The sequence below is a fragment of the Melozone crissalis genome, unplaced genomic scaffold, assembly GCF_028551555.1.
Source record: "Melozone crissalis strain CALT ecotype California unplaced genomic scaffold, PUWL_Pcris_2 ptg000018l_1, whole genome shotgun sequence".
NCBI classification, from domain to species: Eukaryota; Metazoa; Chordata; class Aves; order Passeriformes; family Passerellidae; genus Melozone; species Melozone crissalis.
In genome coordinates, this window is record NW_026535796.1 from 35,005,960 (window position 1) to 35,032,504 (window position 26,545).

The 26,545-nt window shown below is 41.5% G+C and overlaps 1 protein-coding gene across 1 annotated transcript; it reads right to left on the reverse strand.

The window, feature by feature from the left end:
- Positions 1-403: 403 nt before the first annotated feature.
- POMT2 (protein O-mannosyltransferase 2) lies at positions 404-26,477 on the reverse strand. Its single transcript, XM_054275652.1, has 21 exons — positions 26,404-26,477; positions 25,742-25,826; positions 24,858-24,962; positions 23,603-23,711; positions 22,606-22,714; positions 21,031-21,190; positions 18,396-18,502; positions 17,388-17,470; positions 16,333-16,442; positions 14,305-14,371; positions 13,426-13,498; positions 11,948-12,026; positions 11,041-11,192; positions 9,322-9,413; positions 8,149-8,225; positions 6,943-7,014; positions 6,679-6,738; positions 6,395-6,500; positions 5,285-5,425; positions 4,491-4,605; positions 404-3,943 (listed from the first exon to the last, which is right to left on the reverse strand). The coding sequence occupies exons 2-21, from the start codon at positions 25,799-25,801 to the stop codon at positions 3,838-3,840; spliced, it is 1,983 nt and encodes a 660-aa protein (XP_054131627.1). The 5' UTR covers positions 25,802-25,826; positions 26,404-26,477; the 3' UTR covers positions 404-3,837.
- Between the last annotated feature and the right edge of the window lie 68 nt (positions 26,478-26,545).

A 26,545-nucleotide genomic window follows, 5' to 3' on the forward strand; every position in this document is an offset into this window, starting at 1 on the left:
TTTGTTTACCTTTCCATAACAAGGTTCTGGTTTTCCTCTCAGAACACATGACAGGTCTGAGAGGAAGATGTCCTGTCCTACCCCTTGTCCAGGCACCTGTATGAAATGGATGCAAAGCCCACAAATTAGGGGAAGCAAAGACATGTCCTGTACTTTGGGCATTCCTCAAGAACCAGAAGGAAGAAGGAAGATATAAAAAAAGTATATTCTGCCAGTGCCCTTTGTGCATCAATCAGCCTTTCCAATCAAGATGCAAAAAGAAAACCCTGTGCAGAGTAAAGAGTGGTGGTGGCTCCCAGGGCTGCAAACAATGGTGGTAAACAGGGATGACAGAGTCCTCCACCTGGACCAAGGGCAACCTTGGCACAGAAATCTCCATTTTCAAATCCTCCTCACAGTCAGATCATGAGTGGTCCAGTTCCTGGAAATAGGCCAGGCCCTGTTGCTGGAATAGATGTGTGCCTATCGATGTCCTGAAGCAACTGTTAGCAGAAACCTTTTAAGATGGATGGATTGCCTAGGATAAAGCTAGATGAGCCCAGAGGCCCTCTATCTATTCTTCAGAGACTGAAGAGCTGAAAATAGTTTACACACAAAAAAGAATTTGAAGCAGGGAACGTGGCAGCCTGCAGCTTTTTGTGATTTGAATCCATGGATACAGTTTGATGAAATACTTTGTCAGTGATAAAAGGAGACCTGTCAAGCAGGGCTCAAAGAGAGCAGCTGCTCCAGAGCACAGCACCTCTGGCCCCAGAAAGCACCGTTAGCTATTTCCATGTGACTGGAGAAGAGGACTAATGAGCAGCTCTCAAAAAGAACCTGAACTCATTCCACAAGCACAACGGGTAAAACTGAGCCAAAGCAGACCAAATTCCATCCAAAAACAAAGAGTGCCTTGCACCCATTGCCTCATGTCTGTACCACTTAGATATTTCAAGACAGAGTCAGGAAGGGAGTCCAAATTATTGTATTTTACTGACCTCATAAAATATCAGTTACTATTATGTTTCAGTAATGGCCCAATGACAGATTTTGTTTTAAGAAGCAAATACTGAAGGTCAAATTCCAACGGGAGTAATTTTTCTCCTGAAAGAAGACAGAGCTACATCAATGTACACTTACTTGAAAACCCAACCCTTGGAGTCCAGAGAGTGCAGAGGAAATGTCTGCCCTCTAGTCTTCAGTGTAGACTTTTCCATCCTTTAAACTCCAGATCAAAAATAAAAATTCTGCTGAACTTGCTCCCTCTTGTGGAATAGCTAGATTTTTCTTCACTGTATGCCTCCAACCACTTACCAGCACACAAGACCTAAGAAACAGTCTCAATGTCAATCAAATGCTCTCAAGAAACTTTCTGATGTGACAATCCTGAAGAAAAATAAACCTTTTGTCTGTGTTGAAAGAGAAGCTGGATTTGTGCATAGGAAAGTGGGATGAGAGCACTAAATTTGCCACCTTCAGCACTCAGCTGCCAATCCACATCCAAAAGATTATTACTAATAAAGGATGGAAGAATTCTAGCCAAGAAACAGACTAGTTCATCTTCCTCAGGCAACTCCTACAAAACTGACCCCTTAATAATAACTGAAGAAACCAAGGTTATTGACTCAATTTTTGCACTCCCAAGGTTTAATATGATGAATAAAGGTGTTACAAACAGTAATTCCAAAACACAAGCTTCTTAGATTTTTTTTTTTTTTGTTGCTAATGCTAAGGGGAAGTGTGTAATTGTATGTGCTGGAAGAAAATGCACTTTAAATCATAGCTTTTGCCAGCTCTTCTGGCAAATCCTCCCCATGACAATGGGATTCCCTTAGGGAAAGCTCATATTGAGGACAGCAATATATTATGTCAATAATCTCACCAAGAGATTGGTGGATCACATTGTTACAAGGCAGCACTGCGCTGTCTGCCTTCCACATTGCCAACAGTTAACAATTTGCTGCTGCTGTCACATCTGGCAGGTTCTGAAGAAGTTTGCAGCCTTCTCCCACATCCTTCTTGCCTATATATCACCTCTGTGAATTCCTGGCTCATGCAGGTAGCACTTCCTGCAATAACAAGTGGAAAAAATCATCAAACCCAGGAGCTAATTATTGCAATGGCTTCCCACCATGTATAAGTAGCACGTGATCAACTCAAAACCTTGAGAATCAAAAGCACAGGTCCATCCCACCTGAGCTAGTATCTCTAGGAGTAATGTGACACACCAAGCCAGAGCCTTACAAAGCAGCTGCCTTGCTGAACAATGCTGTGGATCTCTACTAGAGAGATCCCAAAGCAAGTCTGACTGGAGTCTAGTCCCCCACATAGAACAACTGTGCTAATGCAGGCCATCCATGTGGTAGGAAATGCATTGGAATCCCAGATTTGGTAAGAGAAATAAATGCACAGTCCATTTTTAAAGGCAGACACACCCACCTCTTACTCTCCCTCTACCTGTAATTTTGATGCAAGGATGTGAAGCAAAGCAAGAACTCTGAAATGAAAGGCATGAGTTCATTGAAACATACATAAAAGAGTTTTTCAATTATTTCCTGAGACAGGAATACAGCTGTGATCTAAGTGCCATTTCCGTTGGATACTACAAGGTAGCAACTTGAACTGTGACAAGAAATTGACATTGGATAAAAAGTAGGAAATGGAATAAAAGAAACACAGACAGAAATAGATCTAACACAGCACAAAGGCACCTGAAAAATCAAATTCCACTTTCTTGGAAGGGGTGGATTTGACATTCAATGGCTCTTGACACTTCACAGACAAAGAATTTTTGCCTGGCCTCACATTTCCTTGTAATTTGATGTTCAGTAGTCTAGAGAAGGAACTTGTTCAATTTGGGAACACTGAGCAGATACTTTGGCACCAGTAGCCTGTTTTGCAGATGCCACATGCATTGAGATGCAGCCTTCCCCTGAAAGCACAGGCACTGGCACTGAAATAGCTGGGAACAAAAACTGAATGACAGCTGTCTGTAAGGTTTCCAAGCTATCATTACAGTCTCCAGTACATCCTCATGCTGGTCTCCACAGCATACTGGGACTGAAAATAAACCACCTGTCATTTCTACTGTAATTTCCTTGGCACCTTCAGACAGAACTGAAAGAAGCTACAAAGAGCTGAGCTGGAACAGTCTGGCCCTGAAAACAGGCCTGCTAGGTGAGTTGTAGAACTGATTAAAGGTGACCAGAGAGAAAGGCAGTACATAGGAATAAACAATTTCCATCTCTGCAATGGGCCTGGGAGATAGGCAAGGCACAATGGCTCAGGAGATTTCAAACAGACAAATTTCAGTCAAATTTTAAAAATCCAGGGTCAGAACAAAAAAACCTTCAGACAGCCAAGGCAGGTAGAATGAAGGTCCCCAGGTACTTATAATAAGCTTTCAAAAACATCATCATAGAAAGGTTGTTAATCTTGCTAGAAGTCCTATAGTGCTTCAAACTGTAGTGGTGCCTAGATCACAAGAAGGAAGACACACACATGCACAGAGTGCACATGCAACTGCAGACAGCCTCCAACTTGTACTGGTCTGGCTGCTGGAATGCCACTGCTGTTGGACTGACACATACTGCTTCAAGGAACTGGCATTCAGGCAGCCAGCTGTCCATTAGTACAACCTAAGGATTCAGGACATGAGTCTTTTAATTTAAGGGGACCTTGTCATCCTCTGCATCTTCCAATGCAGGCAGTGCAAACAAATGCCAAAGCAACAGGGTTACAATACCCAGAGTCCTCCAGAGAGGCCTTTTACAGTCATGTCCTCAAAGCACCAGAATCAGCCTGGCATGCAGCAGATCCCATGTTTGTGATCCATGTTCCCAGGCTTCCTTTGCTCTAGAATTCCCAGGAGTCCATCCACTGGAGCCCTGCCATGGGGCTGCTCGGGTGGGAGGCCATGGGTCCTATCATCCCATAGGACAGGGGATGGAAGAGGTAGAAGCTGTGGAAAGATACCAAATGCAGAAAGAAAGAAATCAAACACAGCACAGTTTTCTGTCTCAAGAAGTTCCCAGCCTATGGGACCTCTGTCTTTGGACTGCTCTAAGTTTTACTGGGAACGTTCTCATCTCTGCTGAACCCAATATATACCTAGCATAGTTTTATCACATGTGGTATTTTCTCTTAGAATCTGAAAAAACCTACAATAATGAACAATTTGCCTGTATTTGAGGAATATGTCACCATCATTGGGAATACAACCACAAACCACTGATTGGGAGGTTTGGAGGAGAACAGAGTATTCACACTGTGTGCTGCAACAAAAGACAGATTCCCTGCAATGGAAAGATGCTCTATAATGCATTACAGGCACACAGATGCTGAATCTAAACAAATTTGAAGATTTAGGATTAGGCTTGAGGATGTCTGACAAATCAGCAGAGAAGAAAAAAGGGAACAAATGCTAAGGATAATTAACAGGCAGCAAAGTTTCTATTGAGATGGCAATTGTCACACACTCCATTCATGAAAAGTTCAGCTGTACTCACCTGTACAGGATGAGCAGAACCAGTGCCAGGAATCCACCTCCATATACCTTTCTTGCTGTAGTGCTGGGTGACAAGAACCCAGCACAGAACTTCAGTAGTGCATCCCAGGTGATTCCTAGGAGAAGGAAGAGGTAGAACTCAGAAGAACAGAGCTGCTGTGTTCACAGACTAGGCTGACGAAACTCTGTTAACACCAAAAGACCATGTCAATTTTTAAATTCATTTACCTTGGTAACCTTCTGAACCACAGAGATTGTTTTGTATCAGAAAGGTTCTTTTTGTCCTACCTTTCCATTTTAATAAATGCAAAAGAGATCTGGGTGCCAGATGCTAATGAAGTTGGTATAAATTCACAGGAAAATGACCAAAGCCAAATTATAAACAGACATGACAGAATGGTGTTGGCAGCAAACAAAGAGGGAAGTAACTTATATACAAGAATATATAAGAACAGTGAAATAGCAGAGACCAGGAATCCCATCTCTAAATTTAAATGCCCTAAGCGCTAGACATGACTGCCTCTTCAGGTTGACTTTTTAACAAAATTAACAAAAATTTTTTTAAACAGAAAACGAACCAACCACCACCAAAAAACCAAAACCAAACAGACAAACAAAAAATTTGCACTGCAAGCTGCTTTGTGAAAAAAGTTTTGAGTAAGTCAATGCTTTCAAGCACTTCACACAAGCAAACAAAGCCCATAAAAATAATAAACCTTTAGGCTGAAAAACATTCAGTTTAACAGAGTATCACCTTTTTCCCTACCTTGTCTTCTCCAAGACTCTAGTATTTACCTGTCAGCATGCTGGAAAAAAGCATGGCAGGAAAGTAGTGGTGGAAGTAGAGAACTCGTCCCATCATAAAAAAAGGGAGGTAATGAAGGAGCCAGCCCAGTGTGATCTGCCCTCCAGCACGTAGCACCACTCTGGACAGCTCTGGAACAAAATAAACACACCTCAGCAGAGAAAAACTCAGCTACGGTTCCCATTTGCAAACTTTAACCCACTAAGTAAACTCAACAAGAATGATCTTTGCAGGAAGCCATGAATTGGTCTGGAATTGCTTCAAGCCTCTGCAACATCCTAGCTACATTCTTCATAAACATACAAGCACTCTTCAGGAGAACAGCTGCCAGAAAAGATATACAAAGTCCTAAGGCTCAAGGCATGGCAGGAGGTTGACCATGCTCTAAATTTAAAGACCAAACATGCAGTTTCTCCATCTGTGCATCAGACCAATCAGGTGATTCTGGTTTCTGAAGATTTTCATTGTCTCAGCAATGAGAGCCATCCAGATGATCACTCTGTCAGCCCTTCCTGGAAAGAAGTGGTGCCTAGCTTTCAGAGCCTGGGGAAGGGACTAAGAGCTCTGGTGTCTGTATACAGCTTACAATAACTTATTGTATAATTGAGTGGTTTCCCATCACATTTTAGAACTGACTTCCCATAAGGAGATCTACAAAATGAAGCAACCATTGATGTAAACAGGAATGATGAAAGTATGACTAATTAGGGCTTGTGAAAAGCTTCAAAACCTTGGCAATGGACATAATAAAGGATCATTATTATCTCTTGTATTTGTCATTTGCTTTGCATAAATATCAGAAAACATTTATTGTCTTAAGACACTGCAAACCACCAAGCACATGCAGAGCTTGACAGCAGGGCATTGATTAATTGGCCTGTATCCCTTGCAGCCAATGTAGATAGCCATGCACTATTGTTGTATAAGATCTGTGGTGTTCACTATTAAACTACAGCTATGAATTTCCCAGCTTTTCCCTGTGGACACTGCTTGATAATCCAAGCTCAGTGGTTTCCCACCCTTGACACACCAAGTCCTGCCATCCACACATTTTTAAGGTTGCTGCAAAAGGCATCTATGAAAAGGAAGACTGACCTCACCTTTGAGTTCAGATGTCAGTTGGACACCTCTCTTCAGTGCCACTGCAGTGGCAACTGTTATCAGAAGATATAACCCAATAGTGACCAGATTCAGCCACCAAATCACCTACGCAAGAGAAAAAGAAAGATTTGGGACTTTATGCTGGGTGTGTGCACGTGACATGCAAACATAAAGAGTACAATTAGAGAGACTGTCCAAAAGGAGAAGGAAGAGAACTGGCAGAAGCAAGACTAAGCTAAAGTTTGTTAAAGACATTGGCTTGGAACCTCTCACTCCAACTTACCGGGTTTCCAAGCAAATAAACCCGGTAATCCGTCTCATTGACACCAGAAAAACGCAGTCCCTGAGGAGAGATCAGAAGGGAGAAAACCAAATATTCATCAGTCCAGTTTGTATTCTGCACAGCATCTAAGGTGAGACAAATTCCCATCTCAGGGGCTCCAAAAGAAAGCTGACAATATCTTCAATGCAATTACAAGGTGGTGTGCTTCAAAAGGCACTGCAAAAGCACTTGAAAATAGAAAGGAATATGGATTGATGAATATACCTGGTAATTGATGGGCCAGTGCCAAGGTTTGGATGTGACTTCATTGTCCTTTGGTTTGAGGCCACTGTTTCCCTACAGATAAATGAACATAAAATTTAAATGAGCAGGCAGGTATGCTGCAATGTCTGCCCAGAAATGTCTGTGTACAAAAACATACGTCAATACTCTATCTGAGTGAAAGTTCTTTTTTGACCTACATAAACACATCATCATCCACAACGGTCACAATTAGGACTCTGAATGTTCTACTACTATTATGCAAGTGAAAATGGGTTTGGGTAGCAAAAGAGGCAGTATTCTCTCATTTCTCCAGCTTTTCTGTCACTAAGGATACATGTTGCATAAGCAAGACCTTTTTTCATTAAGAGACTGCTCTGACAGGTTTCTCTTTACTACATAAAAAAAGCCTCAAAGATTATTTCCATGGAAACTCATGCAGGTGCTTCCTTACCTGAGACAGCATTATCACTGATTGCCATGGAAACACTTTACAAAAACACTTTACAAGTACTAACAATAATGTGCTTGACTAGTTTTTTCTCTTTAAAATCTGAGAAGAGCTTCACAAACAATAGCAAAGAAAACCTTAGACTCCTTTCTCAAAATATTAACTTCTCCTTCTTCATTCTCATTGAGGAGCTGGAGGTAGAAGGGCTGTGGCCAAGAGTACAAAGAGCAAGCATAGGAAAAGACTACAACAACTGTCCACCTTGCAAATATTAAATCTGCTCTTTAAAAAAAAGGATATATTCAGAGATAAAAGGAAACCAGAAATCACATCTTCTTGATGAACTTGAAAAAAATCAGAAGTTTTCCATTTTCAATCCAAACACTTACTAGTTTTTTAAGTGTCTGTTTAGCTGATATTCCTTATTTTGACCACAGTAATATCCTCCTGCCTCACAAACACTAAATTTCCTTTAAAGCCTTACAGGAAGGTAGGGAAAACATTACATAACTAGGCTGTAGCTAGATCACACCAACAGGAGAGCCAGGCACTAAGCAAAGGGCTTCCAAACTTGGACTTGGAAGATTTAGCTCCAAGATCATCCTTTATTCTAAGTTTAAATTCAAGTAGGTTGCTTGGGCATGCAAATTCTGCCCTAGCTTGCAGCCATCACCCAGATCTCTCTGAAAGTGCTATTTGTTTTTGAATGCAAGAGAGAGGAGGAAGAAAATGATAATCTTGAATCAGTGATATCATACCCGGATCATAACCATGTGGGATTCTAGCAGAATTTCTGCAAATGAAGGCTTCAAAACATCCAGGCTGATATTGGGCACTAAAAAAAAAAAAAAAAAAAAAAAAAGAGAAAAATAGATTATAAGTTTGTATGGTTTCCTTTTATTTGCCTTTTTCATAATAAACTAAACTCTCTCCTCCTACAACAAATCTGCTTCCAGAACCTCTTTTAATTCTCTATGCAATTCATTCATACTCTAAACACAGTGGCTTGCAGTCAGAAGTACCCCCCAGTGAACTTTACAATTGTTGTACTTCTAAATTTCCTCCTTTACTTTCAGGAGCACCAGAAATATATAGAAGTCCATGAAATAAATAGATTTGTATTTCTGGCTGCCATTAAGAGACACAGGCTTCATAGGTTGCTGTTTATCTGTAAATGAGCCATAAGTATGGGAATATAAAATGCATTACAACAGAAGAAATTCTACCAAGTCAACAGCCCAGGATTTCTCTCCTTTGGTTTGCACACAGTTGCTCTCACAGGAGGAAGAACAGTAAGTGTTCTAATAACTCAGAACTCAGCCCAAGTCACCAGAAATTCATGGGATGAAGATTGTGTTGAACAGCGCAAGCCAGATGAGCCTGTGAAACAAGCATAACTCCTGGATAAGGCTGCAAGGCCCACCTGCCATTACTGGCAAACTCAGATCTCTGTCACACACTATTCATTTCTTGATGGTACTACGAAGCCATCATTTAGCACACCCCCAGCAGGAGAAGGAAAAAATACACCAGAACAGACTGGATCTAAGCTTTTTTAAAAAATCATTGAAATATATATGACACACTTATATCAATGACAACAATTCCCAATTAAACAATGTTAGAAATAATAGCCTGTATTGGAGTGCTTCACACTTCTGTAACACATTAAAATCTCAAAATCTTTAAGAAAGTCTTTATATTTCCACTACACTTCAAGCATTATCACCAGCTTCCAGTACAAACAGTGAAATAGAAAAGGGCTCTGCATCCCTGCACACACTCAAGTTCAGCAAGTTTGCACTTTAGCTGGGAAAGAACACATACATTTCAAATGCAGAATGCCAGTTACTGCTATCTGATAGCTCATCCCTTCCTTTAAACAGTAAGCCAAGATGCACTCTCTATCAAAAAGGAAATCAATTACTTACATTTAGGGTTAATATGATCTTCAAAGTTCCAGAGGGAATTGGGTGTCTCCTTCAGGTATGGTGTGCAGGTCACTTCTACTTGTTCCCAGCCCCTGAGGATCAGCAGAACAGTTCACCACCACCCCACAGGAACACTCAATATTTCCATTTTGTGTTTAGTTTTTGCCCATTTAGCTTTATATTTTTCCATAATGCTTCAGCAGTTGCATTCTTACATACTAAGGGAACCATGTAGAAACCAAAACAGATCTGCAAGGCAGCTGACACCAAAATTCTACGGAATAGTTGAACCACATTTCTCACTTTCTCACCCAAAAAGCCCTAGGTGGATATGTGGGATTTTTGAAAATTATGCACCTTGCCAACTAGAAAGAATCTATGTCCAATTCAACCCTTACAGTCCCTCCAAAGAAAATCACCATCATGAATTTAAGTCAATCCATATCTACAAGAACTGTATTATAGAAACAAAACAACTACCTTAGAGGATACTAATAACTGTTCTTTAGTCTGTCACCCTATGTCTAGCAGGTCATATCAAAGACTTTGGGAGAAAGTGCATCAAATCTGACAGAAATATGACAGATGAATAGGGAATTTTCTGTCAATCACTACTTAGCAAATTTCATTAATTAAGTAATCCATTACTTAATTAATTAAATTTTAAAATTTCATTAATTTAGTAAATTCATTTTTATAAAAATATAAAAACATAGTCTAACCATCTTTATTTGCAGTTAACAAGTATTTTTTTGCCCTCAGCTGTTACTATCATCAACATTTTGTGGCAATAACTTCCATTCACATAGCAAACTGTTAGTGGGGAAAAAAAAAGAAGAAACCCAATCCACAATGTTTTCTGAATGCTCTTGATGGAGGTTGCCTTTTTTGTTAACTGAACTCATTATGTGTCCATGAGCCCAGCTTTATGGTGATGTCTAACTGGTATTTGCACTCCTGGCCAGACAGTTGCCTGCTCTGTGATTCAGCATCCATAGGATTCTTTAGAATCTAGTTTTACCACAACACAGAGAAGGGAAACCTAGAGTTTCCTAGGGAAACCTAGGGGGGCAGCTCTCAAAACAGCAGCAACATGAGTGCACACCTCTGCCTCAGGATCCATGTCAGCATCCCACATGGTGCAGCTTTACAGACAGGGCAGCTTGCTTACATCAGCCTGGATGTCTCTGCATACACCTCATCTGAATGATGAAGATGCATAATTCAAGGACATATAAAATCCCAACACCTGCTAATAGCAGTTTGTAACCACTGCCTTGCTTTAGATGCTGCATGCAAAAATAGCAAAGGTCTTCTAATCACAAGATTAATACCAACAGAAAGCAATTTTCAAGATTGTGGTACAGAACAGCATTAACTGCCCCAGTTTCCAGTGCTTTTTGCAAACCCCAAGGATAAATAACATGTTAAATAACACATCTATCATCCCCTCCTGGCCTTACCAGAGGACAAGATCTATGTCCATGCCACTTTTGGATCTCTTAGTAAGGGATATTATTTTTCAGAGCTGCACACCTTCACTGTAACAGACTGCATAATCCTAACCCAGATTTTCCCCTCTGGCCATATTCCTATACCTGCTACTTACATTTTTATTCTCTTAAAGAAATGTAAGAAATGTACCTATTGCTTAGTCTAAAAGTACCATTGAATAAAGGAACATGGCAGCTCAAAGGCCTGCAGAGGGTGGATATTTACCATTTTGGCAGAGTCTTTCCAGAAGATCCCAATACACAGCCTGTGGCCACGTGGGTTAGCCGGATCTGGCTGCGTAGGACTTTGATGAGCTGTCCAGTCCTTCTGCCCACCACCTCAATCCTCCAGAAGTCATTGGAGTCTCCTGTTCCATTCTGTCAGCAAACATGCCATTCGAGAAAAATAATTACAAAAATAGAAAGCAGAAACAAAACAATGCCCAAACTAGAAGACACACAGAACTGAAGCACTGCAAATAGGAAATTCTGAAACTCCACTGGGTGCAAAGCCAAAAAACTCACCCAGACCAGCCTCACTCACACTTCACAGAAGAGATTCCCCATCAGGAAGACACCATTCTAGACATAAGCAACTACTCACAAACACATCTCTATATTGCCAACTTTAATTTTGTTTGCTTTCAATTCATTCTTGACTGTAGCTCAGAGTTACAGCATAAACAGGGGCAACTTGGCTGCTACACAAAAGGGGTTTAGGAAACAGATCTCTGCATTTAGAAATTTAGCCCTCAAAGCATATTCCATCTTTGTGATTCAAAATTCTGTCATCATTCTGTCAAAAAAACACTTGTCTATGTGACAAGGCCAAATACATAAAATAATACTTGTCAGAGCAACTTCAAGGTTGCTCAGTTTGTCATTTCTGGAGTTGAATGCTGCCAAAGCTAGACTGACAGTAAAAGTTTAAATTATTTTTTTATCTGTGTTCACATTAAATAGACCTTAAATATGAGAGAAGGCATTTCATACTACATCAGTTTTTTCCTTAAGGATGGCAGATGTCCATCTATCATCCTGGCTAACAAACTAAAAAAAGCAACAATAAATTTCCTTGGCATGATATGAACTCTTCCCAAAAGAAGCTTTTGCTTTGTCTTCCCTTCACTTACTATTCCATAGCCAGTGACCTGAAAATGCTTCCTTGTCAGGGGAGCCTCATGCTGGTGACTGTGCAGATTTCTAGAAGTTCTGAAATGAAATTAAAAGTCAAACCTTTGAATCCTTGACAATTTGTGATAAAAACATTGGTTTGAGCCATTCAGAGATCTGCCAGTACTCTAACCAATGAATTCCAGCTGAGGGCACAGCAGGATGCAGCCTTAACGGGATGGAGTGGAACTGTCACTTTCCAGCACATGACTCTGAGCTTATACCACACTGGGCAGTGACAAAAAAGGATGACAGCATAAATAAATCCAACCCTCAAAATACAATTACCATCACTAAAAGGAAAAGAGATTGGAAAGAAGAAAAGCAAGATCCTGACCTTTTGTGATTATCAGTTTTGCTTTTGCAGGGAAAGATTGTACCATTTAGGGGGAAATCAGTAGCCACCACTTAGCACCAGCACAGTGCAGACCTGTGAGCCTCCCACGCTGGCAGGGTCTGCCAGCTGAGGCAAGCAGAGAAACCTGGCCACAGCCTGTCAGTCCTTGCTGGGACTGTGCTGTGGACAGCACCCATTGTGCTGCTGCTGCTGCCCAGCTGCAGGGACTCTGCTGTCCCATGGGATGTGCCACAGGCCGGCCCCACGTGCCGCCTGCCGGATCCTTCCTCAGCACCACCAGGGACCTCAGCAGCACTTAAACCCATTTTGCCTAATCAAGATGTTATCATCCTCATTATCACATATTTGATAGTAAACTCCTAAATTCAAAATTTAAAAAAATAAGTCTTACAATCGTTTTGGAACCTAAGCAATGGTTTGTGCATACACCATACTGAATACAATAAAACGTGATTTTCTGGCACAGGAGTTAGAGGTTGTGTTAAGAGATCAAAGCTAACATTACACTAGATAAAGACTAAATATCAAGTCACTACGGTTACCCTGCTTCCTCTTAGCTATTCCCTGCAGAAAGGGAAGGGATCAGCTTCCACTTCCATTCAAAGTGTTTAACTGCTATGATCTCAGTGCTGTTGAGAACTTCAGCAGGTGGGTACCTCCTATGAACATAGGGACAGGATACTTGCAGTACACTGACAAAAAACCTCTATATTCTTTTGTCTAGAAAATCCAGCATGGAGACAGGCAACAGAATGAGGGTTTTGAAATTGCTTCTCTGGAAGAGTTACCCTCATTATTGCACCTCACACAACTGAAGAAATCTCCCTGCTCTTAGGCAGGTAGTTCTAATAAAGTTGTGTGGTTCTCTCTAAAGTTTCTAACTTAATATACACTTTTCAAAACATAATGATATTTTTAAGAAGAAAAACTCTACAGACCTCACACTGGAAACTCAGATATACAGATACCTCTGTGACACAGCCTGCTTGTGCTTGCCTAACCACAGTCTCTAGCAGGACAAGTCTCCCACCAGTTCTGTTCAATCACATAATCTCTTTGAATCCCAGAAACCATCCTTACTCTTTATGTTCCAGACGAATAATATCTCCATGCCTCACAAACTCCACAGGGCTTGAGGGGTCAGACAGATCTGCTGAAGAAAGACAAACTAATCATATCAATGCACTGACAAACTTACCAGAGTCTTAGAAAGTTTCTTGCTGATGCTCGTGCCTCAAGCAGATAATAAAGCAAACAAAGTTGTGTTGACCCTAAGCCTGATGTAAAACATTGCTCTAAATTCTAATCCTGAGAGCTACTCCAAAGAATGTGAACTATAAATGACTCTTGCAACACTGATTATAATTTTTCTTATATATCTACGTTATTTACATTTTTTGCTATTCAGACAATTCTTGTTAATTTTTAAAAACACATGCATCAGGTAAAGAAAAGGAAACTGCCGGACCAAGCATGCCTCAGCTACATACACTACCTGATCTAAACCAACAGCTTTCTGCACAAACCATAGATAATCACATTCAGTACTCTTATCTTGTCCCAAGCAATCACCCACAAAAATCTGTCAAACACAATGTACCAGACTGTTACAGGACCCAGCTTTCCCAAGACTCTTAGCCACAATAACAGATCGCAATAAATATTAACTCAGTTCAGACAAATTTCCTCTCTGCTGTTATTTGCAGCCCTACACAGCTGAAAAATTGTCAATGCAACCTTCAGCTAAGAAAAGCTTATTTACTTCAGCTGTACAATCTGAAGAAGAACCAAAAGCACAGTAGACACACACACAATGTAAATCAAGAGACAGCTTCCCCTCGTTCTTCCTCATCTCCTCCTCATATCCTTGAAGGATACTCTGCCCTGGAAAGAACTCAGAATATTTATGTAAAAAATAGAAGCAGCAGTTATAAAAGGCACTTAACTGGTTTTTGTTACCTGTATCTGAGTCATGTTTCTTTATGATCCACAGGTTATTCAAATCTTTATGTAAGTAAGCAGTGACCTGAAATGACAGGATTAATTATTTTACATAACAAGAAAAAAGCTGTTGATAGCAGTCACAAATTCACCGGCAAATCAAAGCCCCACATGAATGCATCAACCACACAGAAGCCCTGAGATTACCTTTATGACAGTGCCCCCTAGAAAACCAGTTATGGGGCACTCCTTAACCCAGATGACACCTCTTAGCCAGTGCATAGCCCACACTCAGAAGCACTACCCTTCATGGCAGTTCACATGCACCAAGAGCCTCCAAACACAGCCTGACCTCCCCTCACCCTGTTTCAGAGGCTCCTTCTACAACAACAGGATATCCAAACCAGAGCTCCTGAATAATCACTGACCACTATCTGAACCAAGAGACAGAAGCAGCACTGACTTTACAGACAGTAGAGATTGCTGACAACAGGCTGACTGTGACAACCACAACATCTGCCAAAACATCCAAGCAAGGTAAGGATTCAGGGATCACCCATTACAGCCACACAGCTAACCCCTGCCAGCCTGCTCAGCCTCACACAGAGCAGCTGCACCTACTGCTACCATGGACACAGAGAGCATCTTATTCCAGGCTGCTGCTGCCCAGAGCACGTGCAACTGTACTCCCTTTGCCCACCCTCCTCTTAGAGAGCAGCAAGCCCTGCTCTGTAGAACCCCAGCCCAGTGCCCCACCTGGGCCTCTCTCTCAGGTGGGAGCAGATGGCCCAGGGGGTGGGTGAGAGGCAGAACACAGGAGTGTCTGACCGTGGGGAAAAAGGGAGAGCTGGAGGTAGAACCTCATACCTTGGGGTCAAGCCATTAGGAGAAGAGGAGAAAGTAGAAGCAGAGAGATCACTTTTTCCTCTCCAAATCTCCTCCAAATTCCTCTCTAGATTCTCTTCCCCTCTCCAGAGCCCTGAAACTACCCTAGAACCCTACTGCTGTCCTACCATCAGGACAGGGAACTCTCCACCCTTTCCCACTTTCCACAAGGAACTCCCATTAGTGTCCTCTCCCAATTGCCCTTCCCTGCTTTTAGTGTCATAAAGCATGATCTGCACTCCAATTTTGCCTATGCTTGAGGCAGTTTAGCATGGCATCTCCATACACTGTAATAAACATTAATGTCATGCTAGAGTATTAGAAATTCTGATTGTGACAAGCAGCAGGAAAAAAGATTGAGACAAAGTTTTTACTTCTGAAAACTTCATCCTAGCCACAGAGGCAGCAGAGAGTTAAAAACCAAACACTTGTGTTTCTCTGGCAACTTTCTTTCAAGAATCTCAGAGCAATTTTTAGACACCAATAATCAAACTGCAGAAATACATCTTGGTAAAAGTGCAGAAGCAGCAAAGATTTGTGAAGCTTGATGATGATGGACAAAAATAAGAAATCCACTTAATGTTCGTACTTCTTAATTAGAGATAGTTACATGATTTCTGATTTCTACTTTCACTTATTGCTTAATCATTTAATGAGAAGCCCTTAGCTCAGATGGTTTCCATATGGCTACATTAGCTTACAAATGCACAGTATCTAATTTATTGAGCAAATTCTTTGGTGACAGATGAAGAAAGCAAGGCACAACGGAGAGGGATTCATGTAAGTTCACAGAGGCCAGCGGCTGGAGTAAAAACAATATAAAGCAGTTCTATTCCCTTGCTTTTAATATACAGCCAGAAAGCTGTAAGATAATGTTCTTGTTTTAAACAAAGTTCTACAGCCTTCCTTGAGGTAACTTTCATTATGGAAAACTATTCTGAAGTGTTCTTGGACTCCATTTATGGATGGTGGCCTTGTTACTGTAAGCCACTCTTCTGGTGCAGTGTGGTGGGCTCTCTTCAAGCCAAGTGCACAGCTGTGGCACTGAGAGGGCAACAGATGCTGAGTCAACACACAGCTCCTACCAGTTTGGCCCCTAATGCCAAATACAAAGGGAGTAACCCAGGGTTGTAGACACAGGCAATACCCCACAGCACCAACCTGCTGCTGGCGAGCCCCAACACCCTCGGGATAGAGGTGCCAGTGGGAGTGCAGGTATCCCCCTGCCATCCGAAGGTTCTTCATCGTCACCACTGACCCATATGCCAAATCTGCATGAGAAAGGGGGAGGAAAAAAGACATAACACAGCTCTCCTGTATCTCCCCCAGCTAGTCTACAGTGCGCCATTAAGTATGCACTCCCCATTGTTTTGATGGAATTTTGTTTCCTGTTTGACAGGTTATTCCACAGGGCTCATTGCACACTTATCTCCCATCCCTAACCAGGATTCAGTGAAACTGTTATGTAACATTTGGCTGAAACACTTCAGACTCTCCCACTAAGTTTTAACATAAACAGACCTGGTAAGGCATTCCTTTGTTTGTAATTTCATAATGAGAGTTTTGAGATAGCTTTCCCTAAGAGTATAACACTGCTGACCCCTACAGCAAGACAAGAGGGAAGGGAGGCAAGCTCAGCTACTGGATAGCAGATATACACTGGCTTAAGACACCTTCCCTCCTAGCCCCCCAGTACAACTCAGCCTTGAGAGATCAGACCTGATGTTCCCCCAGTGACAGCTCTGGAGCTGGGTACAGCCGCAAAAAAGCTGAAGTAATCAGAAAGCTAAACCATTTTAAAGGCTCAGTAGTCCCTAGCCAACCTGAGGATTAGGAAACAACCACAGAGCCTTCTTTTTTGCTAAATTCAGATGCATTCTGAATACAACAAAGCTGGACCAGTGGCATGCTGTGTCACAAAAGTTGACAGTTTCCATTTACACATATTTTGTAAACAAATCCCACATTGAACACTCACAAATCTAAGGTGAACAGGAAAAAAACAGATAGTGACCATGCACTGAACATGGTGATATTTTCAGCCTTTTTCTTTCTGTCAATTCATAAAACTGTACAGAAGAAGAGTGTGGATCTGAGCTTGACCATGGAAGGCATAATTCCCACTGCTCTGCACTGAGTCACAGGGACACCATTTCTTTTTAAGTTCTCATGTACACTGACAACATTCAGAGTGCTTTATTCACGTGGACACTCACGCTCTGGAACGGAGACGTTATGAAGATTGTTCCCAATCAGCTGAGATTGAAATGCTGAACTGAAGAAACCATCCCCAGGACCACTACAAAAGATAGCAAAGAATATGACAATTAGAGGTCTCACTAAGCAGCATACAAACCTCTGTCATGCATTACCAAGTTGTTTTTATAGAAGAAAAATTATATAACCAGACTGGGCATCTGAAGAAGAAGAGTGGGAGCAGCTCCCTTAACAGGCACACTTCTCTAATGTTGTGAATCACAGCAGATGGAGACAGTCTTTCAGGAAATTGTCCAGAGCTGCAAGGACTTGAGGTCACAGAAATGTACATGCTGGCACTGCACAAAGCATCAGAACTGTCTTTGGGGGTGGTCTTACAGCAAATAAATTGACCCACTGTCAGGATATAACCCACAGATATAACAAAGCCTTTCTCTGTGACTCCTGTAGTGTTATTTCTGCTAAGAGGTTAGTGGTAAGACCAGTAGACTTTAACTGAAAAATAACCGATTTATTTTTCTATTCTTTTTCTACAGTGAAATGCTTATTCACCTCATGTTTTAATGCTGGCATATGGAAAACATTACTTGGCCATTTTACTAGCTCTTTCCTTGTAAAAAGCATCCCTTGGTTGCAAGCATTCAGGAAAAAGCCCTTCCTTCAAGCACACTCAGACTCTTTTAATCACAGCCATTTTTCAGGAATGCAATGACTTTTTAATTACAAAAAGACAAAGAATGGAGTTGAGACATTTTCAGGTCCCAGAAAGAGAAGAGGAAAAAAATAAGACAGGAAGTTTCGTTAGGTTACTTGCTTGGCATTTCAGAAAGTCTCAAGCTCAAATTCAATTTCACTGTCATCTTGGCCAGAGAGTTGGGGAAGGGGATTAAACAAAGACACAGCTTGTGGCTGTGCTTCTGACACTGGAAGTAGACTACTATATAACCAATAGCCTTTAATTCAAAGCAAAAACAAGTAATTCTTCTGGAAAAAACATTGTGAAATACCTTCTATTTAACACTGCAAAATGAACAGCAAACATAGCCGTGTAGAGGGCAAGCGGGAGGAAGATGAGGCAGAGTACACGAGCCAGTAAATGCTTCCCAAACATCACCTGTAACAAATACAGTCTGCATCAAACAGTGCAGGAACAACTTCACTCCTGATTTCACAAGACTGAGCAGCAGTCCTGTGGCTGGAGCTTACCAGGTTGTAGAATTACCTCAGAAAGGCCCAGAGAGAGGTAAAAGCTGAGGCAGACCTTGCTGTGTATCTCCAAAAGCTGGAGCTATGGTACCTCAAAATTTTAGGGTCATGGGAAAAAAGACAAAAATAGGCAATAGGAGAGTTTAGTGCTCCGAAGTGCTGAGCATCTCTAACTTTGGCAAGGAGGTTGGGCAGCCCTCATTGAAAATACTTGGAGAGCAAGGACCTTAACTTGTTTATCAGTGGTACACATCTTGACCCAAAATCCCAGCAAAGAGATGGCTCCCAAAATAGTAACTACCAAAGCTAAGCAAGAGGGAAAATGAAAATTTGTTCCCCCAATAAGTCTATGCAAATGTGAATGTAACCAGGACATCGTGGGGATCTAGATATGCTTCACTTACAGAAATCATCTTGCTCTCACACTGCAACTTCTAGTGCTGCTCAGCCAGAAACTACACAAAAGTCAACAGCAAAACCTGTTCTTCAGATGTCCCAAAATGAAAGCAAAATATTTTATTTCAACCAATTGAAAATATGTTTTGCAAACAGATGCCAAAGAAGCTATTACATTTTCACATCCTACTGACACTGCTGGTAGTAGAGTAAATAATGTAAAATAGAGGGTGGATAATAAATAGCTGTGGAAGAAGAAAAAAATTAAATAGCAAAAACTGTTTGCTAAATGGCCAGACTAACTTCAAAGTGGATGAAAGCAGATGCACTTGCTATTCTACATATTCTTTAACATACCTATCATATAATCATTAAGCTAATCATTCTCCATCCTTTAGTACCAGAACCACTTAATTCAGAAGGAATGGAAAAAGCTGAACACATTGCAAAACTCAGTGAAGTCAACAAAGGAAAGAGCTGTTCAGTTCAAGTACTTCAGCAGAACTTAATAACCACTGGACACTTAGAAACTAATGCTGATTGATGGTACATAACCAAATATAGGCAGTGGAGAGGCACATGAACTACCCTCCAGTTCCCTACTTAGAAAAGCCTCAATATGCTCCAATTTTCATGAAATGGTTTTCTTTAAATTCAAAGACTTCAATGCAAAGTCAAAGAAAAGAAAGTGCATGTGAAAGACAGCAGTGAGCAAACCAGAACAATGGATCAACACAAGCTGAGAATTCTAGCAATCAACTTAGTCCCCAAAAAATTGCATGTAAATAATCATGAGAAGCTCCCTAACAAATGCAGAGGTAAGTTATTCAGGCTTTCAGGAGATTAATCCTCATCTTTTTTTTCCCCTCTCCTCAAGCACCAAGGTTGCCAAATAGCTATTCAGAATGCATCTACCTTCTGGAGTAAATTTCTTTACATATTCTAACACCCGGGGGTTTGCTGCCTTTGCTGCCAGTAGCACAAATGAAATCACTGTGCAGCTGTCTGCTGGCACAAAGCTTAGACATGATAGATTTGTTCTATTTCAAATGCAATTAACTGACTTTGCTCAAGAAGTGTTTCTCTGGAGTTGGAACATTGAATCTTTGCAGCCCATATTATTCACATTAATCAAAGAAAACAAATCACACAGGAGGAATAGAAAAAGTCCCTCCCATGCTCCCACTGTTTATAGGACAAACAAGACAAAAATAGTAAGTGAAAAAAATAGAATTTTCAAGCTTCAAAAGAGGCTGAGACAAGAGAAGAACTGAACACCTTTTAAAAGATATGAGTGAAGAATTTGTCTTCCTGCAGGTTGCAAGACAGCAAATGGTACATCAAGGCGTTTCTCCAAATGGCAGATTTCACACTTGGCAAACATAAAATGCAATATATTAGACCAGGACAGTCAAACCCACTAGCAATTTTTTTAAAGCTTAGAAGAACTAAATGTGTGTGAAATCAAGCAGGCTATGGCTGTCTTCATCCTCTCAACTGGCTATGGATACTGCAGGTTGCAGAGCATTTCTGTGACTCGTGATGCTCCAGCTCTGCAGCCTCTGCCCCATTACTCTCAGGCAGCAGAGCCTGAGCTCATGCTGCTTATGCAAACCAAGTGCTGCAAGACACACCTGTCTGCCAGGGAGCACATACCCCTTGGAAGTACAGGTAACAGTGCTGGGCAACATCTTGCTTTGGGCCACTGTAAAGCCATTCCCAATGAGCATTTTTAGCTTAGACTGAAAATGTAGCCAACTGGAATGGTAACAGTTTCTCTCAGGAAAAAGTAACAATCTTTCTGCTGTGTTTGTATACTATAATATCCTGCTAACATAAGTGTGGCTTTTTACAAAAGTGTGGCAATAATTTTTTCATTATAACCTTAATTTCTTTTTTTCATCACCACATCAGATGCCCCTCTCTGCTGCAGACAGAGTATCTCTGTTTGGGTACTTGCAGGCTTGTCAAAGACCAGGAAAATTACAAGCAAACAAAACAAATAAACCTTTAAAGTAAAGAAAAGCCTTTGAAACTCACCAGTGACAGGCTGAGGTTCCCCAGCAAGTCCCATAGGTCATAGATTGTGTTCAAGCCAACCAAGAGGACTACAAAAAGGCCAACAAATTTTACCCCCATTGCTCCAGCAAGGCTCACACCAGTCAGACTCAGCCAGAACCACCAGGAGGCAGAAAATGGCCTGCAGGACCAGTAGAGAAAGTCAGTAAATAAAATGATGGCTACATGAACACCAGCCTATGATCACAAAAATACGTAATAGATCAGTTACCCCACAAAATTACAGTCCATCTTCTCAGGAACCCATAAGAAGTGGAAAAACAAGTTTTTCATTTAGTTTAGAATCACACAAGGATATTGGTTTCAGATACAGGCTTGTGAAGCCTTGATACTGGCTTCAGGTACACTTAAGCCAGAGGCAACCCTAGATCTCCCATTCAAGGATGGAAACACAGATAGCAGGTACAAGCTAAAATACTAGTGTGAAGAAAGTCTGACTACATGGATGTTCTGGAAACAGAAACAAGAACTTTGCTCCATAAAGTGCAAACTTACTTCTCTCAGAAATTTAGGGACATGGGGAAGAACAAGAGGCAAAGAGCAGCCTACTGTACTAAAGCAGAAAACATCTATCCAAAACACAAACAAAAACTGCAGCAAAAAGCAAACAAATTATAAACTGACATAAAACTGAACCATAGAAAAGAGATGAGAAAAAATGACAGCAGAATTTAAAACCTTTTTCCTTCTGATTCCTAATGCCTTGACACTTTTATTTCAACTAGACAAAATCCCCATGACCTGCTAAGCAACACGAGAGCTAGAGTTGGCTTTTAATTTGTAGAATATCAACTACTTTGACAACAGGATTAATTCTAAGATATGAAAAACAAATTCACATCAAGGCACACAGAGCTGATCAAGCACTGCCTTGTAATTTAGTGCTTGCATTTCCTGGGGAATATGCAGTAGATAAGGATGGCCTTGGACAGCTGTACATGATGCTGCAGCCTGCATTTCAGCCACACAAACTGCAGACAAACTAAGATCGATACGATCAGTTCTTGAATGTTTCATGAAATAAAAACTGCTCATATATAACACAGAATTTCAACTTTTTATGTCTTTGAATTTGGGATGCATTTCAAGGAAACTACTCTGTGCAGCCCAGCCACAAAGAAGCCCTCTGACACATCCCAATACCTATAAACCACCACCCTTTCTGGATGGGTCTATAGCAAATATCCTTAGCAACTTGACTACTTTATTCAGAATCATCCTGGCTATATTTTCCTCTAAGTTTTTGTAGCCATTGCTCTAAACCAAACAAATTACACTATTTACCTCAGACAGCAGGACTTTTAAAGGTGCTTATAGTCACAGGTAAATTTGTGTACTACAGGCACAATATTTTCTCCGTAACTACACAGACCCTCAGAGTAAAAATTTCTCTCTGCTACCAACAGTCATTTTCAGCTTCAAATTTCCTGAAATAATCTCATTTCAGCCACTCACACATAACCAATGGCAGCTATTACTTTAACTGTGTGAAAGTTAAATACCTATAGTTTAACAAAATTATCATCCTTATCTTACCTGTCTGCACAGCTGTTACATTTCACCATACTCAGAACAGCTCCCATGAGAAAGAACATTAGAATGGGATCCAGCAGAATATACTGGGACAATGTAATACAGCCTGTATCTGCAAAGAGACACACAGCAATGTCAGAAAGACTTGCAGTTCCAAAGTGAATCTCAGATTGTGGGAATCCAGCTTCCTCAGTGTAGTCAAGACAAGAAGAAGGCAGGAAATTTTAGAAACAGAAGGAGATCATAACATTTCATCTTCTACCTGAATAACAAAAGAAAAAAACCCAAAAAAACAAAAATAAAAACAAATACAAGAACAAAAGGCAGTACAGCAGTATCTGTGAAACACCATTTGGAAAGTGCTGATAACATATTCAGATGGAGAGGATTACAGCCAGCAATTATCTACCTAAGGCATCACCACAGTGCCAGAGGATGCCAGAGAAGTCATCTTTCAGACGGTACCTATAAAAAATGAATATGGCTTTGATATTCTAAGTCACCATTTCTCAATACCTGTGTGTCCTTACAAAACTCCTATTTTGGTAACTTCATTTGCAAGGTCAATTTCTCCCCTTGGCTCAATTCAACAAGGAACTTCATTAATTTCTTATTGTGAACTCTTCTAAAGTAATGCAGGGGCTGTTAAAGATCTCTATAATTCATACAGGAAACATCAATATTTCACTGGTGGGTAAAATCATTTCTGACCACCCACCTTACAAAAATTTTTAAAATTAAGGTGCAATCTAACCCAGTTCTGTGGTTGTGCAAATAACAGAAGTACACCTATGAACTAAACAAGACTGTGAAGTTCTTAAGGGGACCACCAAGTAAGAAGCCTCATACACATATACATTTAAAAAAGTGAAATTACTTTGCTTCTGAGAAAGTCTGTCATTAACCCAAATATCCCCTGGTTAGGTAACACATGCTAATGCAGAAACTAAATTATCTGAACAATTAAGATACTCAATTTTGCTGTAACAGGAACACCTACCAAAAATAAGGATGAAAGCCGTGAGTAAGGCTGCTGGCAGTGACTTTGATAGTTCCAACACTGTGAGGTAGGCAAAAGGAACCAGGCAGGAGCCAAGAAATGCACAAAACTGCAGGAAAAGATCATAGCAGAAATTATAACCCCACCCATGTGGGACAAGAGCTCACACCATTTCCTTTCCTTCATCTTCCATGCCTTCAACAACAGGAGGTGTTGCAGCAGCTGACCCGAGTCTCAAAGAACATTGGACAAAAGCCAACTGAACAAAGACACTGCTCAGAGGACAGAGGCTTACTCTGTTCTGCAGTGGTGTCAGTAACAACAGCCAGTCACACTCCTGCTAGACTACACCAGATATTCATAAATGGATGCATCAAGCAGGTGCACTACACATCCATTACAGTCTTTTTTTAACAAGATACTAGATTATGAAAGTTAAGAACAAAATACACTTGCACCTTATATCTTTAGCAGACCAGATTCCCCTCTCCTACACAAATCATACCAAGGATAGTTGGAGGAGAAAGAGAAGAAATCAAAACAAAAGAAAGCAAGACCACAGTAGAATTTGTTAACTTTAATGTCTGTTTCTAGCACCTCTCCCACCTTTGGCTCAGGGAAATGTAAAACCATGAACTTCTGGAAACTAAACTAAGAAAACATGCCTTCCTAGTTTTTAGTTTTCTTTCTAGGTAGTAGCAATTGGCCACTGTTTCTCCTTTTGACTTATGTGCTGTCAGTTATATGGCTCTTCATCTTCCTAAAAAGCAGCAGAGCCAGGGTTTCAGATCAAATACAACTCCGAATTCTGCCCTGCTGTCCTAGACTCCATCAGCGTACTCAGCTTAGTGTCACCAGTGGTGGCAAAGGGCAGGTGACAGTGGATGACCCTGGGTTTTTGATACCCTTGGCTCCCCAGGAGATCAGCCAGGCACAATGGAGTGAGAGAAGCTCAAACTCAGCAATGTTTGCTTTGCAGACAAGGCAAGGTATCCATCCCATGCAGCAGTGTAGTCTCACTAATTAGCAGGAAGAGCTGCCCTCAATTTTCATCTTAATTTCTTACCTGGCCTCTCAGAGACACATTAAGACCTATTCACAATAGAACCACTAACACTTTTAAAGGAGCTTAAAGACAAGGCACAAGGCTAAGCAGACCTCTGACCTGATCGAGGAGAGCTGTTCTTACGATGGAACACTGTACTGAAAGGCACAGGACAGCTAACCAGCTTGACAGGAGCCTGCAGAGCCTTACCCCTCTCATCCCTACGTAGTTGTGCTGCTCATATCGATCCCCTGGCTTTTGGAAAGGAAATGTACCATCATATCCACTAAGGTAGCCAGCAAGTCCAATCAGCATCTGAAGAGAAAACGTGAAAAAACTGGTCAGGAAAATCACACTGGAGGAAAGAGTATCCAGGCCAGCAGCAGGTAAGATTTCTATAGAAGGCCCATTGATTCAGAGGACAAATAATTCAGACACATCATCCAAAAAAGAGTTTATTTACAGAAATCATTTACATCCATACTGCTCTTCGTCTTAAGGCAAAATCAGAATTTTTTTTGCAAGACCATAAGGCTGACTGCAAGCTCAAGGAAAATAGCAAGTGTGGAGTTGAGCAGAGAGAATCTGTTAAGTCTCCCATAGATCCCTATCTGTTTAGTTTCAGGAGACTCAGTCTGAAAGAAAGATAACTTTGACAAGGCAGGAGAATGCACCTCCATCCACACTACACACTGTTGCTAAAACAAGTTCATTTACAGAACAGGAATCAATGCCCTCAGGGTCATTTGTGGCAGGCATTTCATTTGCTTACAAGTTATCAGGAACTGTTTGCTTCCTTTAAAATGTAGGCTTCTATTACATATGCCCCCCAAGTGTCACACTGATTTTTTCATGTCAAGCCTTTCAAAAACCCAACATACAATACTGTTTCGTTTTCTTATATTTGAAGCAATTTTTTGTGAGAACAAAAAGTTGCAAGTTGAGGCTCTGGACACAGAATGCAAATTGCTGTGGTGTCAACAACAACACTTAGGAAGGACTTTGTTGTTCACCACATCCTTTGGCCAGAAGGCAGAGACTTTTATTGGCCCACTCCTGTGGCTTCTGAAACATGGAACAGAAAAGCAGTTTACCTTCCCCAAAGGGGGATGGACATCAAAGAAGAAGGTCCGATTAATGTAGTAACTTCCCATCTTCCCAAAATGAGTTTCATCCCAACTGGAAAAAACACACCAACAAAACACAAACCACAATAACCAATCTGCTACAATGCTGAAGAGAGTTTAAAAAAAAATCCAGGAAGATCTTTTTACTTATGCTTTTTATAGTATAGAGGGATACTGTCATATATTCCATATGAGACAATGCGTTATACTCAGTGGGAAATCATGGACAGCACTGCAGCCATTGTAGCAAAGGTCCTTTTTTTAAGGAGTTTTATATTATCACTGCAAAACCTCCAAGGTTTGCCGAAAGGTTTGCCCTTTTGCTTTCAAATTGACCTTAGCGAGGTTTAAAAGTCCGCTTGCTGCACAAAGATCCCCAAGACGTCCTCCCCGGTACCCGGTGCCCTCCTGCAGCACGGCCCGAGAGCAGCGGGGACGGCGCGGGGGCCGGCCCGGGCTGGCCGGAGAGCGCAGCCCTGCCCTGCGGCCCTCGCTGCCGTGTCCCGTCCCCCACCTGCCGGGGGTGCAGTCCCGGCCGCTGTGGCCGGCAGAAGGGACACGCACCCACCCGCACCGCGGGGCCCGGGCAGCGCCCGGCCGGAGAGGCGCACGCCCCGCCCGGCCCGTACCATACGTGCGGCGGCTCCCGCAGGCGGTGGAAGCGGGAGGCGAAGCTGAGGAGGGTGACGATGGCCAGAGCGGCCGGGCGGGTGGCGGCGGGCGGGGCGGGACGCGGCGGCGCCCCCGGCCCCCGGCGGGGCTCCCGCTGCC